The 13,250-nt window shown below is 41.2% G+C and overlaps 2 protein-coding genes across 2 annotated transcripts; both read left to right on the top strand.

The window, feature by feature from the left end:
- Positions 1–4,055: 4,055 nt before the first annotated feature.
- Positions 4,056–8,714, top strand: LOC115201110 (growth/differentiation factor 10). The gene is made up of 3 exons (XM_029764405.1): positions 4,056–4,540; positions 5,195–6,099; positions 6,311–8,714. The coding sequence occupies exons 1-3, from the start codon at positions 4,282–4,284 to the stop codon at positions 6,500–6,502; spliced, it is 1,356 nt and encodes a 451-aa protein (XP_029620265.1). The 5' UTR covers positions 4,056–4,281; the 3' UTR covers positions 6,503–8,714.
- A 765-nt stretch (positions 8,715–9,479) lies between these two features.
- On the top strand, positions 9,480–13,031 carry LOC115201111 (growth/differentiation factor 2-like). The gene is made up of 2 exons (XM_029764406.1): positions 9,480–10,525; positions 10,702–13,031. Exons 1-2 carry the CDS (start codon positions 10,186–10,188, stop codon positions 11,601–11,603), a joined length of 1,242 nt encoding a protein of 413 aa, XP_029620266.1. The 5' UTR covers positions 9,480–10,185; the 3' UTR covers positions 11,604–13,031.
- Positions 13,032–13,250: the final 219 nt, after the last annotated feature.

A 13,250-nucleotide genomic window follows, 5' to 3' on the forward strand; every position in this document is an offset into this window, starting at 1 on the left:
CCAGAGCTTTGGAGGTGCATTTCTGAACAATTTGGTAAATACCGTAATAATCGATCAAAGTAAAGCACTATGAGAATAAGGGTAGCAAATCCGGGCCCCTAACAGAGTACAGTATCCTCTTAAATCCCGGCAAAAATCAAGCATTCCCGTTTGGATCCATGAAAATAATCCATTTATAGACATGAAAAAGGACCATAATAGCAGACTTACTGTGTGAGGCCAAGGAAAACAATATCCTTGGCCAGAAAAGTATGTCTGAAATACACCAAGCTAATTCCATTCTCTCTCATGAAAAAAGGGGATGGAGGGGAGAGGAGTGAGGCACAAGTTTTAAACTGGCTGGTAAGTTACACACTATATCCGAATCATGTGTGTCTGAGCACTGACATACTGTATCATGAAAAAAGGGCTTAAGGGAAAATCACATCATAATTGCGCAGGGCCAAAATCACGGCATTATGGAGTGATTTATAAACAGTCGAACGAAATGGTGCGGACGGGAGGCGAGAGAGCGGTGCCAGTCATCAGTCCGTTTGGTGCATTAACGTGGATTGTAATGGTCTCACCGACTGAACGATGATGGGAAAATGGCCTTCATGTTCGGGAGCCCTTGAAGTGATTGATAACCATGCGGATGGAATACAACGCTCTATGACCAATCGTGCTTTCCTCGACTCATCGCAGGCATAAACAAGAGGGACCAGGCAGCTGTTTCTTAGCCAAACTCAACGTGTCTTCCAAACAGAAGCTTCCAAATGTGAATAACGGTTGTAACTCAATATCATGGTCCATTTTTCAAAAGTGCCCAAACACATCAGGCTTGCTTGTTTTCAGATAGGCATCTCACATGAGGAATCACTAACAAGTCAATTAAAGCATGCTTTATGTAATCAAAGCAATGAGTTCATGTTCAGGAAAGTGATCATCACTTGATAATAACTTGACGTATCGTCATAAGAAAAAGAGAATGACACATCTCAGTATGACATTGCACTGGTAAGAGTTCATGGGGTCAATTGTGTTAGTGTTCATGTTTTATTGTGCTAGTTGTGTTTTGGCAAATATACTGCAGTGCAGACTGTATATCAAGGCGTAAAGATAACTTGGGGACTAGAAAAATTTGCTTTAGAAATAAAACCATCTAATGAGTGGATGTAATCTTGATTCAAGAGTATGGTTTCTTTCTCTGCCTTTTGTGCTTAGGGATTTCCCCCATCTACAGTCAATTATTCCTGAGAAGAATGAAAGCAAAGATAACTTTGAGGTAAAGATAACTTTGCTAACATTCCTGTGGTCAGAGAACAAGTCTAATTTTGTATCTTGGAGAAAAAAGAAGAAAAAAAATGTTTTTTGCAGAAATAACACAGGGCAGCTCACACTGCTGAGAGCAGCTCATTACCTTTGTTACTCAACCCAAATGTCTGAACTCCCAATGATAAATGACTCACTTTCATGTTGAGCTCTGACAGGTCATGGAACTGGGTCAGTCCTCTATTCAGAACTAAGATTTCTGAGAGGACTGGCTGGATGAGACAAGGCCTGCAGAAATACACCCTGAAGTGATGATTCTCTCAGCTAACAGCCCAGGTGGAGAGTGGGGAGAATAAACTACGCCAACCCCACTCGGATGTCACATCTACCCATAAATCCCGAAATTTGCTGGGATTTGGGCCATAAATTTGTCATAACATTTCCTTTCCAGGAGACATTCCATCTTCTGTTGGCGTTGATGGCTATGTGCGCTGTTATGCAAATGCAGGAGATGTTCCCGGATATCTCTCTGGAAGAGGAGGCTGTCTGTCTTCCTGTCTGTTTTTCTCAGGAGGACATTGATGTAAACTCTTCTCTCTCTGTGTTTCAATGAGGGAGGTATGGCAGAGGACCCAGTCTGGTGAGGGGCTGTGTGATCACACATGAACATCTTGGCAGGGATCAGATGGGTAATGGAGGGGTTTTCATGGACCTCGGACATCCATGACCAAATCAGTCAGAGCGGTCATTTAGTCCAAGCCAGCAGTAAGAAAACAAGTCAAGGGGAGATTGGTGTCCGGCCAAAAGCAACATGGCGGACTCGCTGTCTTTTACTCCTTGATGAGCGCCCCCAGGCAGATATTCTGTGAATAAGAGCATATTCTTCTCTCCCCCTATTTCATCTCTCTACCAGAGGTGATTCATGCATGCATGATGTCATATAGGATGGCATTTCTTAAATGGTCTTATGTGTCATTGGCCTTGTGCAGTGTCTGTTGTACTGATTTAAAAATGCTCTGCCTCTGTTGATAGGCTATGTCTGAAACGATGACCAGCTAAGGAATACAAGAGCTTAGAGTGAGACAACAATAATCAATTGATATTGGGACTCTGACTCATATACAATAATTATGGGTGGCTCTCTGGTAATGGGAAGGGTCTACCATGATTTCCTCACATCATGACGGCTGAGGCTGATACGATCTTGCTTCGGCTGTGTACTGATAAGCTTAAGACAATCCTTGCTTTAGTGAGTGCTTCAGGAGCAGGGGCCTTTAGTGCTGTTGCAGGACATGTAAAGCGTGGTGTGAAAGGCCCCAGTGATTCCCGTCGGGTCAGTAGAAGGTATTTTAATGGCTCACTGACCCCAGTAGCCAGGCTGTCACCACCTCTCTCACAGGGTCCGCATTGTCTTGCTGTTAACTAGACATCAAGACCTCAGAAACCCAGGAGACTCCAGCAGGCCCCTCTGACCAAGGGGCCATGAAAGAATGACATGGAAGAAAAACAAGAGTACCTCTAAAAATGTCTTAAAATCACATGGTTGGCTGGAGAGACCAGGAACAGAGACATATTTTTACATATCAGCCAACCACCGAAACATCAATTCTTCATGCAACTCTGGACTACAAAAGGGAGTGCCCTGTACCCTAGTCATTATGTGATCATCATGCTTATGGTTATCTACAAGGGAAGGAAATAGACAGTTTACAGAGTCAACGTTAGGTTTAGACTAGAGTGTAACAAATGCTTTATATTTGCCCCGTGATGCATGGAACCCTTTTCAATTAAAGAAAATGAGATGCCAAAAACATCAACATGCAAAAAACCCAACAATGAATTCATAATTCCTGTTGTCATACTTGCAATGTTCTGAACTCTAAACCACTTAAACTCCAGGCATAGATGGAGTTGGTCTTTAATGCAGGGCTGACAGACAAGTTCCTTACTTTCTAGCCATGTGTTTAAAGGTCCAGTGCATCCGTTTTTATCTCAATATCAAATCATTTCTGGGTAACAATTAATACCTTTCTGTGATGGTTTTCAATTAAAATGAAAACAGCAAAAGGCAATTTCTCAACAAGAATTTTGCAAGGACTATCTGGGAGTGGGGAGGAGAAAAAAAAACATTTGCTGTTATTGACCAATAGGTTAGGAAATCTTTTTCTTATTGGTCTATTAACCAGTTTACGCCATGGAAGGTAAAAACTCAATCCCACCAAAACAGGCTGAAATTGCAGATGATTTTCAAACAGCTCTTACACTAAAAGGGCATTATATGCAGCTTACCTTTCTATCTAATAGGCTATGTTAGAGTTTTACACATCCTCTTCCAATCATAATGTGAGGAGATCAAAATAATTAAAAATTGTATAACAAAATCTACTCATTTTAAAATATTGATTACTTCTCTTTGCCATTATCATTCACCTGATGATAAGACAAGACATGTGAAAAGCGTTTATTTTTTTTTGCTAACGTATGATGGGGTCCTGGGTCGCTGGTTTGCCTTGGTACCTGGGAAAGAAAATGTTGAAGACCCCTGACATATACTATGCTATTATATTCGGTTCTGTTATGTAAACTATTATCATCATGGGATCTTGCAGACATTGATTTAGCTTTGGTCTAACTTTATTCAACGAGCACCATTCGTCTGAGTAGCCTGCTCTCTACGCGTAAAGTAGTTTATGATTGTACAATGGGGGAGATTTGTGGGCTTGACTCTCGTTGGCTGAACGCTCCAAAGCGTCACCGTCTGTCACTGCTAAAGCAGTAGGCTATCCCCTGGTCGCTCTAGTAGTATTAAACAAGTGTGGAGCTATAAGCTGTGAAGTGTGCCTGTCATACGATGTACCTTTTTTAAACACTTAACTCCAATCTACATTTGAGTAAAAGGATAACACTAATCAAGCGCATCCCGGAATTGCACTGCAGATCAAACTGTGGACGACTTTTCTCACATTTTGTCACATTCAAATACTAAAGAAAGACCTTACTTGATGGAATAACGCGTTTTGCATAGACAATATGGAAAATATATTATTACATCTGGTGCATTTGTTATTATTTTTAAATTCCAGTATCGGGGAAGTTTCATCCGTGGAGCCATCCGACATGACGCAGCACGACAGCAATATCGAACAGGCTTCGGATCACTCTTCCGCGCGCGAAACCGCATCGCGGGACGTGGTCTCAATCAATATGTTCAAACTCTATGAAAAGTACAGTAAGGAGACTCACCGCCATCGAGACGGAAATACCGTGAGAAGTTTTAAAGCTATTCCAGGTGAGTGTCCTCCTACATGTTTATATTTTACTGCATGATACTATAATATCACACCTAATAGGAACGTGGTGGGATGCTGACAGCCGTAGGAGGGGGACTTTGAACGCAGCAGCTAGAGTAGCCTTGGAACCATACAAAGTGACATAAACATCATTTTGCAAGAGCAACAAATTAATAATAATTAAGTTGGGCTATTGTATGTGTTTTATATAAGCACCCCCATGCCCTATCACCGTTTTGGTATAGGCTACGGTTAATATTCATGAGATGTTAGACAAGAGCCTATTATGACAGTCACTCAGACACTATTAAAGGCACATGGAAAACTCTATTCCATGCTCTCCTAAGCATTTCCATATGGCTGAGACCTATTCAGGGGCAATTTTTATCTTTCAAGCAGTAGTGGGAGTCAAGGGATGACATTAAGTGTATTGTTTATGGTAGTCGAAATAGTGTGCATTGCAATCAGTGTAATCATGCCGTAATGATTGCACTGTAGCCTATTGTATGTGAGGATATTTCACCCACGGATAATCATTCGTGGCTTTTATGACATTGTGGTTGCAGAAAAGCTGTTGAAAGCATGTTGAAAAAGAACGTGTAGAATTAAAAATGCTGTCGACACACATGATCACGTCTTTCTTTTCTTTGCAGGAGTCTCCGCGGACAGTGTGTGGTTCCATTTCAACCTGTCAACCATCCAGGAGTCGGAGGTCATCCTGTCCGCCACATTCCACTTCCTGGACCAGCGCCCCCGCCACCGGCCCTGGATCTGCCGGCGCTCCCGAAACGCTTCCTGTCGCATCCAGCACCTCCAGCAGCTTCCCCCGTCCCAGCTCCTCTTCCGAGGAACGTCCCCGAACTCTGCCTTTGCCTCCCCGCTGGGCAACGTCACCCTGCCCCCTCCCAGGAGAGGGTCCTGGCAGACAAGGGAAGTCTCCGCTGTAGTCAGAGAGGCCCGCGTCCTGGGAGAGCTCCTCGTCTCTGCAGAGTTTGACTTTGGGGTGAGGCCCCAGAGGAACCAGGAGCGCCTCTCTCCAGCCAGCCTACCGTACGTCCTGGTGTACGCCAACGACATGTCCATATCTGAGCCCAACAGCGTGGCCATGACCTTGCAGAGGTACGGGCCTTTCCCTTCAGGCGAGGAGCCCACCCGGTCCCCCAATGCATCTCCTCCAGCCTCCAGGCTGAAAAGAGAAGCAGTGTCCCCCTTGGACCAAATACAGAACAATGACCTGCCTGAAGTCCAGTTTCACACCCTGAAGAACCATGAACTATGGGAGAGCACTTATTTTTCTCCCAAGATTAAGCCCTCAATGAAAGATGGGCGAAAGCAAGGCCAGGACAGCAGTGAGGGCTTGAATAAGCCCCAGGTGCTGAGCTTTGATGAGAGGACCATGAAGAAGGCTCGCAGGAGACAGTGGAGTGAGCCCAGGGTCTGCGCCCGACGCTACCTGAGAGTGGACTTTGCAGACATCGGCTGGAGCGAGTGGGTGTTAGCCCCGAAAGCCTTTGATGCCTACTACTGTGCAGGCACCTGCAGATTTCCTATTCCTAAGGTAAGTTAGCGTAGTGTTTTACTGCAGTGTGTCGTGTAGTATTTATTTAGTCAATAGAATGTTCCATTGTCTTGAAAATATGCTTGAAATTGATTCAATTCGTCTACGGGGTATGCTGTATTAAATACCTGCCTGACAAATGTGATGTCATCCTCATATTTCCTTGTGAAAGAGAATCCCTCTCAACTCCAGCTTCTTTCCTGGCTCCCAGGTTATCCGGCCCTCGAACCACGCCACCATCCAGAGCATTGTGAGGGCGGTGGGAATCGTTCCCGGCATTCCGGAGCCCTGCTGTGTTCCGGACAGGATGAGCTCTCTGAGTGTTCTCTTCCTGGACCCCAGCCGGAACATGGTGCTGAAGGTTTACCCCAACATGTCTGTGGAGACCTGTGGCTGCCGGTAGAACCACCCGGGAAAGAGCCTCAATGCATAATGCATAAAACAGATTACAATGAATCAGACAGAGTGGAGCAGGAGAGACATTCAGTCAATAGAGTAAAAAAAGAAAGACATCTTTGGATGAGACTACAATGGATGAACTCACCACGGAGGGAGATATGGATTATAGATAAGGGTTTACGGGTGGTGGGATGCAGAGAACGCTACGTCTGACCCTCACACAGAATTTTCTTTGTCATTCAGCAGCTCAACTGTAGGTGAATTGTATGACTAACTGTCAGTTCCAAGCCTTCAGCCATCCAGAGCTGGCTCTTGATCTATACCCAGACCCCAGAGTAACTCAAATACTGGACCCTATTGCCATATACTGCACTTAGACTATTGGACTCAAGACTTCATACGGCACCAGACTCAAAAGCTCAACCTCTGTAAATAATCTTGTAACTAATACAACTAAATGGGACTTTTTTTGTAAATAATTGATGGAATCTTAAACTATGCTTTGCCTGTCGTTTATGTAGTGCTCACTAGTTGTTTGAAATAATCTGCTAAAATAAATGGTTAATGCATGAGAGATTGTACTATTTTAATAAATAATTCCATATCGTTTTCTGACTGTATGCATACTGTGGTCATGTTATAGGTACTCACTGTGGAATATCAAATTAAATGTTTGCATCAGTTTGAATTAGGGATCCGCAGTCATCATTTTCAAAGAAAAGGGAGATATGCAGCACATTGCTGCCACCTGCTGTTTTGAAATAGAAAAATAGTTACAAAATTGCCATTTGAAGATGTGGACCTGAGATGAATTGTTTTGATGTTATTGATGAAACAATCCATCACTAGTGCACACTTATTACAGCCAACATTTTCAACATCATACTGCATGTACAGTCGATTCATGTCAAACTACCACAAAGGTGTTTGAGAATATTGTGCTATGTAACTTCTATTTCCCCATTAACAGTTTTTCTCAATCGCTTTGGCTCATTTTTTGAAACCGTCTTAACATTCTCTAAACTGTAAGTGCAATTGTCACAACTGTTTTATGGGACGTCACAACTCTATTGCATGTCTGCAAAATGTAGTAATGCCACCAAAATGCCACCAAAATGAAGAAAAATGTTGTCATCGTGTGAGCCGTACTGGTCAAAATGTTTAGATGTTTTTTCACCATGACAGTCTACCCTGGAAATGTTTGTTATATACACGTTTCAGTTTTGCTCTACTTTTTTTGTAGACACTGACTGCTTACTGTAATACACAATAATGTCAGTTTTGTCTAGCTGAATGCTATTGTGTATCACACTGAGCTTTTTAGATACCGATTTCAACAGTAGAAAAAAGTTTACTGGGAAAGGTCAATACTGTACAATATTGTAGTACAGAGAAAAAGGATATGCACATTTGTATGTATACAGTACATTTATTTTTGTAGCAATGTGTTACATGTAAACCGAAAATTCCCATTTGCATGTCCATTTTTACATATTTCTGACATGTAAAGTCATACATAGTGAACAGAAAATTTGACACAAAATGATATCCGTGCAACAAAAAAAATGTAAAATCCGCAACAACAATGAAAAAACCTGCGGTAGTTTCTGTAAAAAAAAAAAAAACAATTGTACCTCCTCACAGTACGTAACACTACAAGTTCCCATCTTCTTGGTGGACATCCTGTCACTCTTGTTGGTCTGGCAGGTAATTTTCCAATTTAGCAGACATCACAAACATTCCATGTCATAGATATTTATGGAATATACTCGTATGTCTGACAGATTTTGATAATTCAATGGATCATTTTGCACGTGACGGCTCACACGATGAAAGAATGGTTAGAAGTTGTGAAGAGTATGACAGTTTCACTGAGAATCAACTCGTCAGTTTTGATCAGCCACGTGCATGTAGTTATTGTGCAAACTGTAGACAATTGTACTTACTCTTTTGCACACGTGCCAAAACACGTGCAATTTGCTTAAATGAAAAGGAAATTCAAATCTGGTGTGAACAAGAAACTAATTGTTCAGAGATTTGAAATTATTGTTTTGAAAAAAATAATTGTCGTTCGAGAATTGAGCCAAAGCGATTGAGAAAAACTGTAACTGAATTGTGAATATGTCCGTTTTTTATCGTTTGTGCTTAAATTGCCAAAATATTGCCTAGATTGACTGTAAACTTAAATGGAAATAAACTGAATAGAACATAAAGTATAGTTTGTATTATGAAAAACATGGAAGATTGTGTGGGGTTGTAATCATTTTAGGATGATGTTGGCCTGAGTCCTCTTTGTGTATCATCATCTTATGAAGATACATAAAGAGCATCCTACATACTTACAGTTTTAGTCAATAGGCTAATATTAGAATTAAAGGCTGCTCCAGGAATGTTTAGGAGATAGGAATGTGTTACTCATTTCAGACAGGTTAAGAAAGTCCCTTCATTTCCAATGCATTGGAAAATGTATATCAGAGGATATTTCAATGGTCTTTACTCTGTTTTTTGGGAGGGGTGGGAGGAGTGCCCTGACTCAGGCCAACGTCCTCAGATACATTTGCCTCTGATGTACCCCCCACGACGACACTGGATCCTAGCCACTGTATGACATACTGGTGATGAAGAAGGTGTTCTACCCAACATAGAACGATGCAGCTTGATTCATTCAGTGCTACCAATTTAACCTGTAACTAAAATTGAAAAGTACATGTGTTACTGTTTTCTCTGTTGAACAAGTATGATATCTGTATTGCTTATGTATCTGAAAGATAAACAAGTCTTACTATGTACAGGGTTGGGTAGGTTACTTTCTAAATGTAATCCGTTACAATTACTAGTTACTGGTCCAAAATTGTAATCGGTAATATAACTTTGGGATTACCCAACCTCAGTAACATAATCAGATTACTTTCCCCTTAAGAGGCATTAAAATAAGACAAAAAAGGATCCATCAAATTAATTTGCTATATCATTATAGTGGTTTCTGACTTGTGCCCAGACTCGCTCAGATGGAGCAACCTTAAACTTGCACCTTTTTTCATTGCTGAAATCATTGTTATTGAGAAAACAGAAAGGTGTCATCAATTATTTTTATTGCAAACATCCTTTCTAAATTCAGTTGTAATCCAAGAAGCAATAATCTAGTTTTTCAAAAGTATCTGTAATCTGATTACATTATTTTAGCTGGTAATGTAATTCATTAAAGTTGCAGTTTTTTTAATATTCAGATTACATGTGAATCAGTTACTCCCCAACCCTGATATGTATTTCACTGCCTTTCTGAACATATACATTTTGATTTGCGTTGGCCTGAGCTTTGACCCGCATGTGGGAAGCAAGAGGGAAGAATTTAGTAAAGTGTTTGTCAGTAGCCTCACAATGTCCAGCGTCTCTCTCATTATCACAGCGTGTCTGTAAATGTTTACAGAATCTTCATTAACTTCAAGCCCTCTAACGATAACAAAGCCTAAAACAAGACATCAATGGTCGAGATAAGAATGGCCGTGCTACTATTTTGGTTGACATGAGGCTACTGTTTACTCTAGAGCATGGGAGCGGACCCCCAGAACTATAGCCCTAGCGTAGAAGAAACTCAATTTCAACAGATTGTCACCCAAAGTCAGTTTTAAATACATAGTGGGAACTGGGAAAGTAAAGCGTGTCGATTGGGAAGGATCTGATCTGAAGATGCAGTGCTCAAGGCGTTTCTTCTTCCAGATGTGTCTGAGTTTGCTGGTGTCCACGGGCTCCTGTCGGTGCAAACCACTGAACGATGTCCTCCAAAGGGAAGATCGCGGGGGCTTCTCTGAGACTTCCGAGCGGGACCTGGTCGAAGAGGAGGACAGGTTACACAGCTTTCTGGGAACCATGAAGGAAGAGTTTCTGAGGAAACTCAATTTATCCGATGTCCCACATGAGCAAAGCAAGGTATACCCGCCGCCGTTCATGATTGAACTGTACAACAAGTATGCCTCCGACTCGTCCTCGATGCCTCGTTCTGATGTCATTCGCAGCTTCACCGTTCAAGGTATGTACATAGGCAAGTCAAACATGAATTTGGGGGATTTTATCAATGATCACAACATTTTCATACATAGACACTGTATTATGTATGCTTAATAAGCCTGTGTGCCTCTAAGGCTTTTGATACAAATAAGTGATATCAAATATGAAACTATGCATGCCTTTTGCCTACTTTTGCAGACGTCAGTCACTCTGAAAGAAATGGCACCAAGTCAAAACACAGACTTCTGTTCAATGTAACTGTCCCAAATCACGAAGAGGTCACCATGGCGGAACTCAGGCTGTTCACCCTGCTGGATAATAGGACAACCTCAACCTCTACCAATGGGATCGTGGCTTCCATAAAGGTCTATGAAGTGGAGTATAAAGGAAACAAGGCCATTGCCCACCTTGTGGATGGGAAAGAGGTCATTGGTACCCATCACTCTTGGGAAACTTTTGATGTGACCACTGCCATCCAGAGTTGGGTCAAGTCGGACCGCGGGGCCAGTGAGTTTGAAGTGGTGGTCGACAGGTGGGACTGTGGGCCTTTCAAAGGTGGAGGTTTGGACGTGAGCGTGGGGGTGGGTGGGAGGGATAACACGGCAGCTGCTTTGATCGTCTTCTCTGATGACCTGGGGAGCAGGAAGAGAGAGGCCAAGAAGGAGCTGAGGGAGATGATAGTTCATGAGGAAGAGACACTCTTCTCAGGGAGCGACTGGCAAGGGAGCGACTACAATGAGATCCCCTTGGACTTACACCCCAGGCGGAAGAGGCAGGCGGACACCAACTACTGCCGACGGACCTCCATGCGAGTCAACTTCAAAGATATCGGCTGGGACCAGTGGATCGTAGCGCCCCCTGAGTATGACGCCTTTGAGTGTAGAGGGGTGTGTTACTACCCCCTGACTGACGACATGACCCCTTCCAAACACGCTCTCATCCAAACCCTGGTCAATCTCAAGAACCCCAAAAAAGCCAACATGGCGTGTTGCGTTCCCACAAAACTGGACCCCATCACGGTCATGTACCAGGAGAATGGTGTCATCACTATACGACACCCGTACGAGGAGATGAAGGTGGCAGAGTGTGGATGTAGGTAGTGAGTGGTAACAGCCATGGTGGTCCCCTTTAACCCTTACTGTAAATCTGTACAGTTCTGTTGTAAGGATGCATTTTAGTTCTTTTATTGAGTATATGTTCAGCAAATGCAGTCTTTCTAGAATAGCAATAAAGCCTATGATACAATATTTATAAATTATTTATGAGCGTTATCATTATTATTATTAGGGTTTTAGAAAATAAAATAGATCATAAATTGGATCTACAGATGTAGGATCTTAATTAGGTGCGCATGCAAAACAATACACAACTCTAGATTTCTTACATACTCACATTATTATTATTAATTAATTTATTCTGTTCTCTCTAGCGCTTAAACGACTTAAGCTATTAACACGAAACCAACGTCCCAATGTGCAGACTGCCCCAACAGACTGCCTCCATTAGCATAAAATAACTCATCAACAGTAACTCTTGAAACGTTCAAGTTGGAGACACCAAACCAACTTTCACATTTCCAGACTATTCTAATTTCAGATTCTTTAAAACTTTAATCAACTAGAATGATAAACATTTGCATAAATTAGCATAAAATAACTCACCAACAGTAACTCTTGAACAGTAAAAGTTAGAGACACTAAACCAACCGTCACATGTTCAGGCTATTGTAACTTCACATTCTTTGAAATCGTAATCAACAATAACTATATAAATGTGCATTCATTTGCATAAAATAACTCACCAACAGTAACTCTTGAACCGTTCAAGCTAGAGACACCAAACCAACTTTCTCATGTTCAGTCTATCCTAACTTTAAATTCTGAAAATCTTGTATCAACAATAAATATAAAAATTTGCATAACATAACCAACCAACAGTAACTCTTCAGACATTCAAGCTAGAGACACTAAACCTACTTTCACATTTTCAGGCTATCCTAGCTTCTAATTCTTTAACACATGTTAATTATAATCCACATAATAATTCACATTTCTTGTTGCTGCAGGATTATTTTCCTGCAGTAGCAAACTGGCTCAAATTAAGATCCTACATCTGTATTAAGTCTGTGTGCATCTATAGTTTGATATCTATAACAAAATTATCATGATATCTAAAGAGTTTGTACATAGTGTTGTTTATTTATCAGTTGGCTATATCTTGCTCTACAAGTTTTATGGTATTAGATTTTTAAAGTATTTTTATAGCAGGGCATTTCTGATTATGACTTCTAAATTATTGCTTTGAATTAAATATGGATTGTTCTCATTAGTTTCATATTAGAGTCAGAGATTGTGGATTATAGGTAAAGGATGGCACTATTACATAACAGTGCATTTCTGTGCTGCAGTTGTACTACTATATGAATATTCAATGTGCATTTATGAAGTTCAACTTTTGGGGAAGTTCTTCATTGAATAATGTGTATAGAGCGCACTCTACAGGTGAACAATAAACAGTTGTCTCAACAAATTCATAAAACTTAAAACTGAGTATATTTTTTTAACTGTGTATTCATTTGAATATATAATTGTTCTATAAAGTAAGGAATTGGTTTGAATGTATTATTTATTTCTTATATATCTTACTCCTTCGTTCTGCCCCTGAACAAGGCAGTTAACCCACTGTTCCTAGGCCGCCATTGAAAATAAGAATTTGTTCTTAACTGACTTGCCTAGTTAAATAAAGGT

The sequence above is a fragment of the Salmo trutta genome, chromosome 10, assembly GCF_901001165.1.
Source record: "Salmo trutta chromosome 10, fSalTru1.1, whole genome shotgun sequence".
Taxonomy (NCBI): Eukaryota; Metazoa; Chordata; class Actinopteri; order Salmoniformes; family Salmonidae; genus Salmo; species Salmo trutta.

What these genes read in the sequence shown, in the direction of transcription:
- LOC115201110 (XM_029764405.1), top strand. Translation starts at nt 4,282, where the DNA reads ATGGAAAATATATTATTACATCTGGTGCATTTGTTATTATTTTTAAAT. An exon ending in AAGTTTTAAAGCTATTCCAG is followed by an intron (nt 4,541 to 5,194) that starts GTGAGTGTCCTC and finishes TTTTCTTTGCAG; the next exon opens with GAGTCTCCGCGGACAGTGTG. An exon ending in GCAGATTTCCTATTCCTAAG is followed by an intron (nt 6,100 to 6,310) that starts GTAAGTTAGCGT and finishes CCTGGCTCCCAG; the next exon opens with GTTATCCGGCCCTCGAACCA.
- LOC115201111 (XM_029764406.1), top strand. Translation starts at nt 10,186, where the DNA reads ATGCAGTGCTCAAGGCGTTTCTTCTTCCAGATGTGTCTGAGTTTGCTG. An exon ending in TCGCAGCTTCACCGTTCAAG is followed by an intron (nt 10,526 to 10,701) that starts GTATGTACATAG and finishes CTACTTTTGCAG; the next exon opens with ACGTCAGTCACTCTGAAAGA.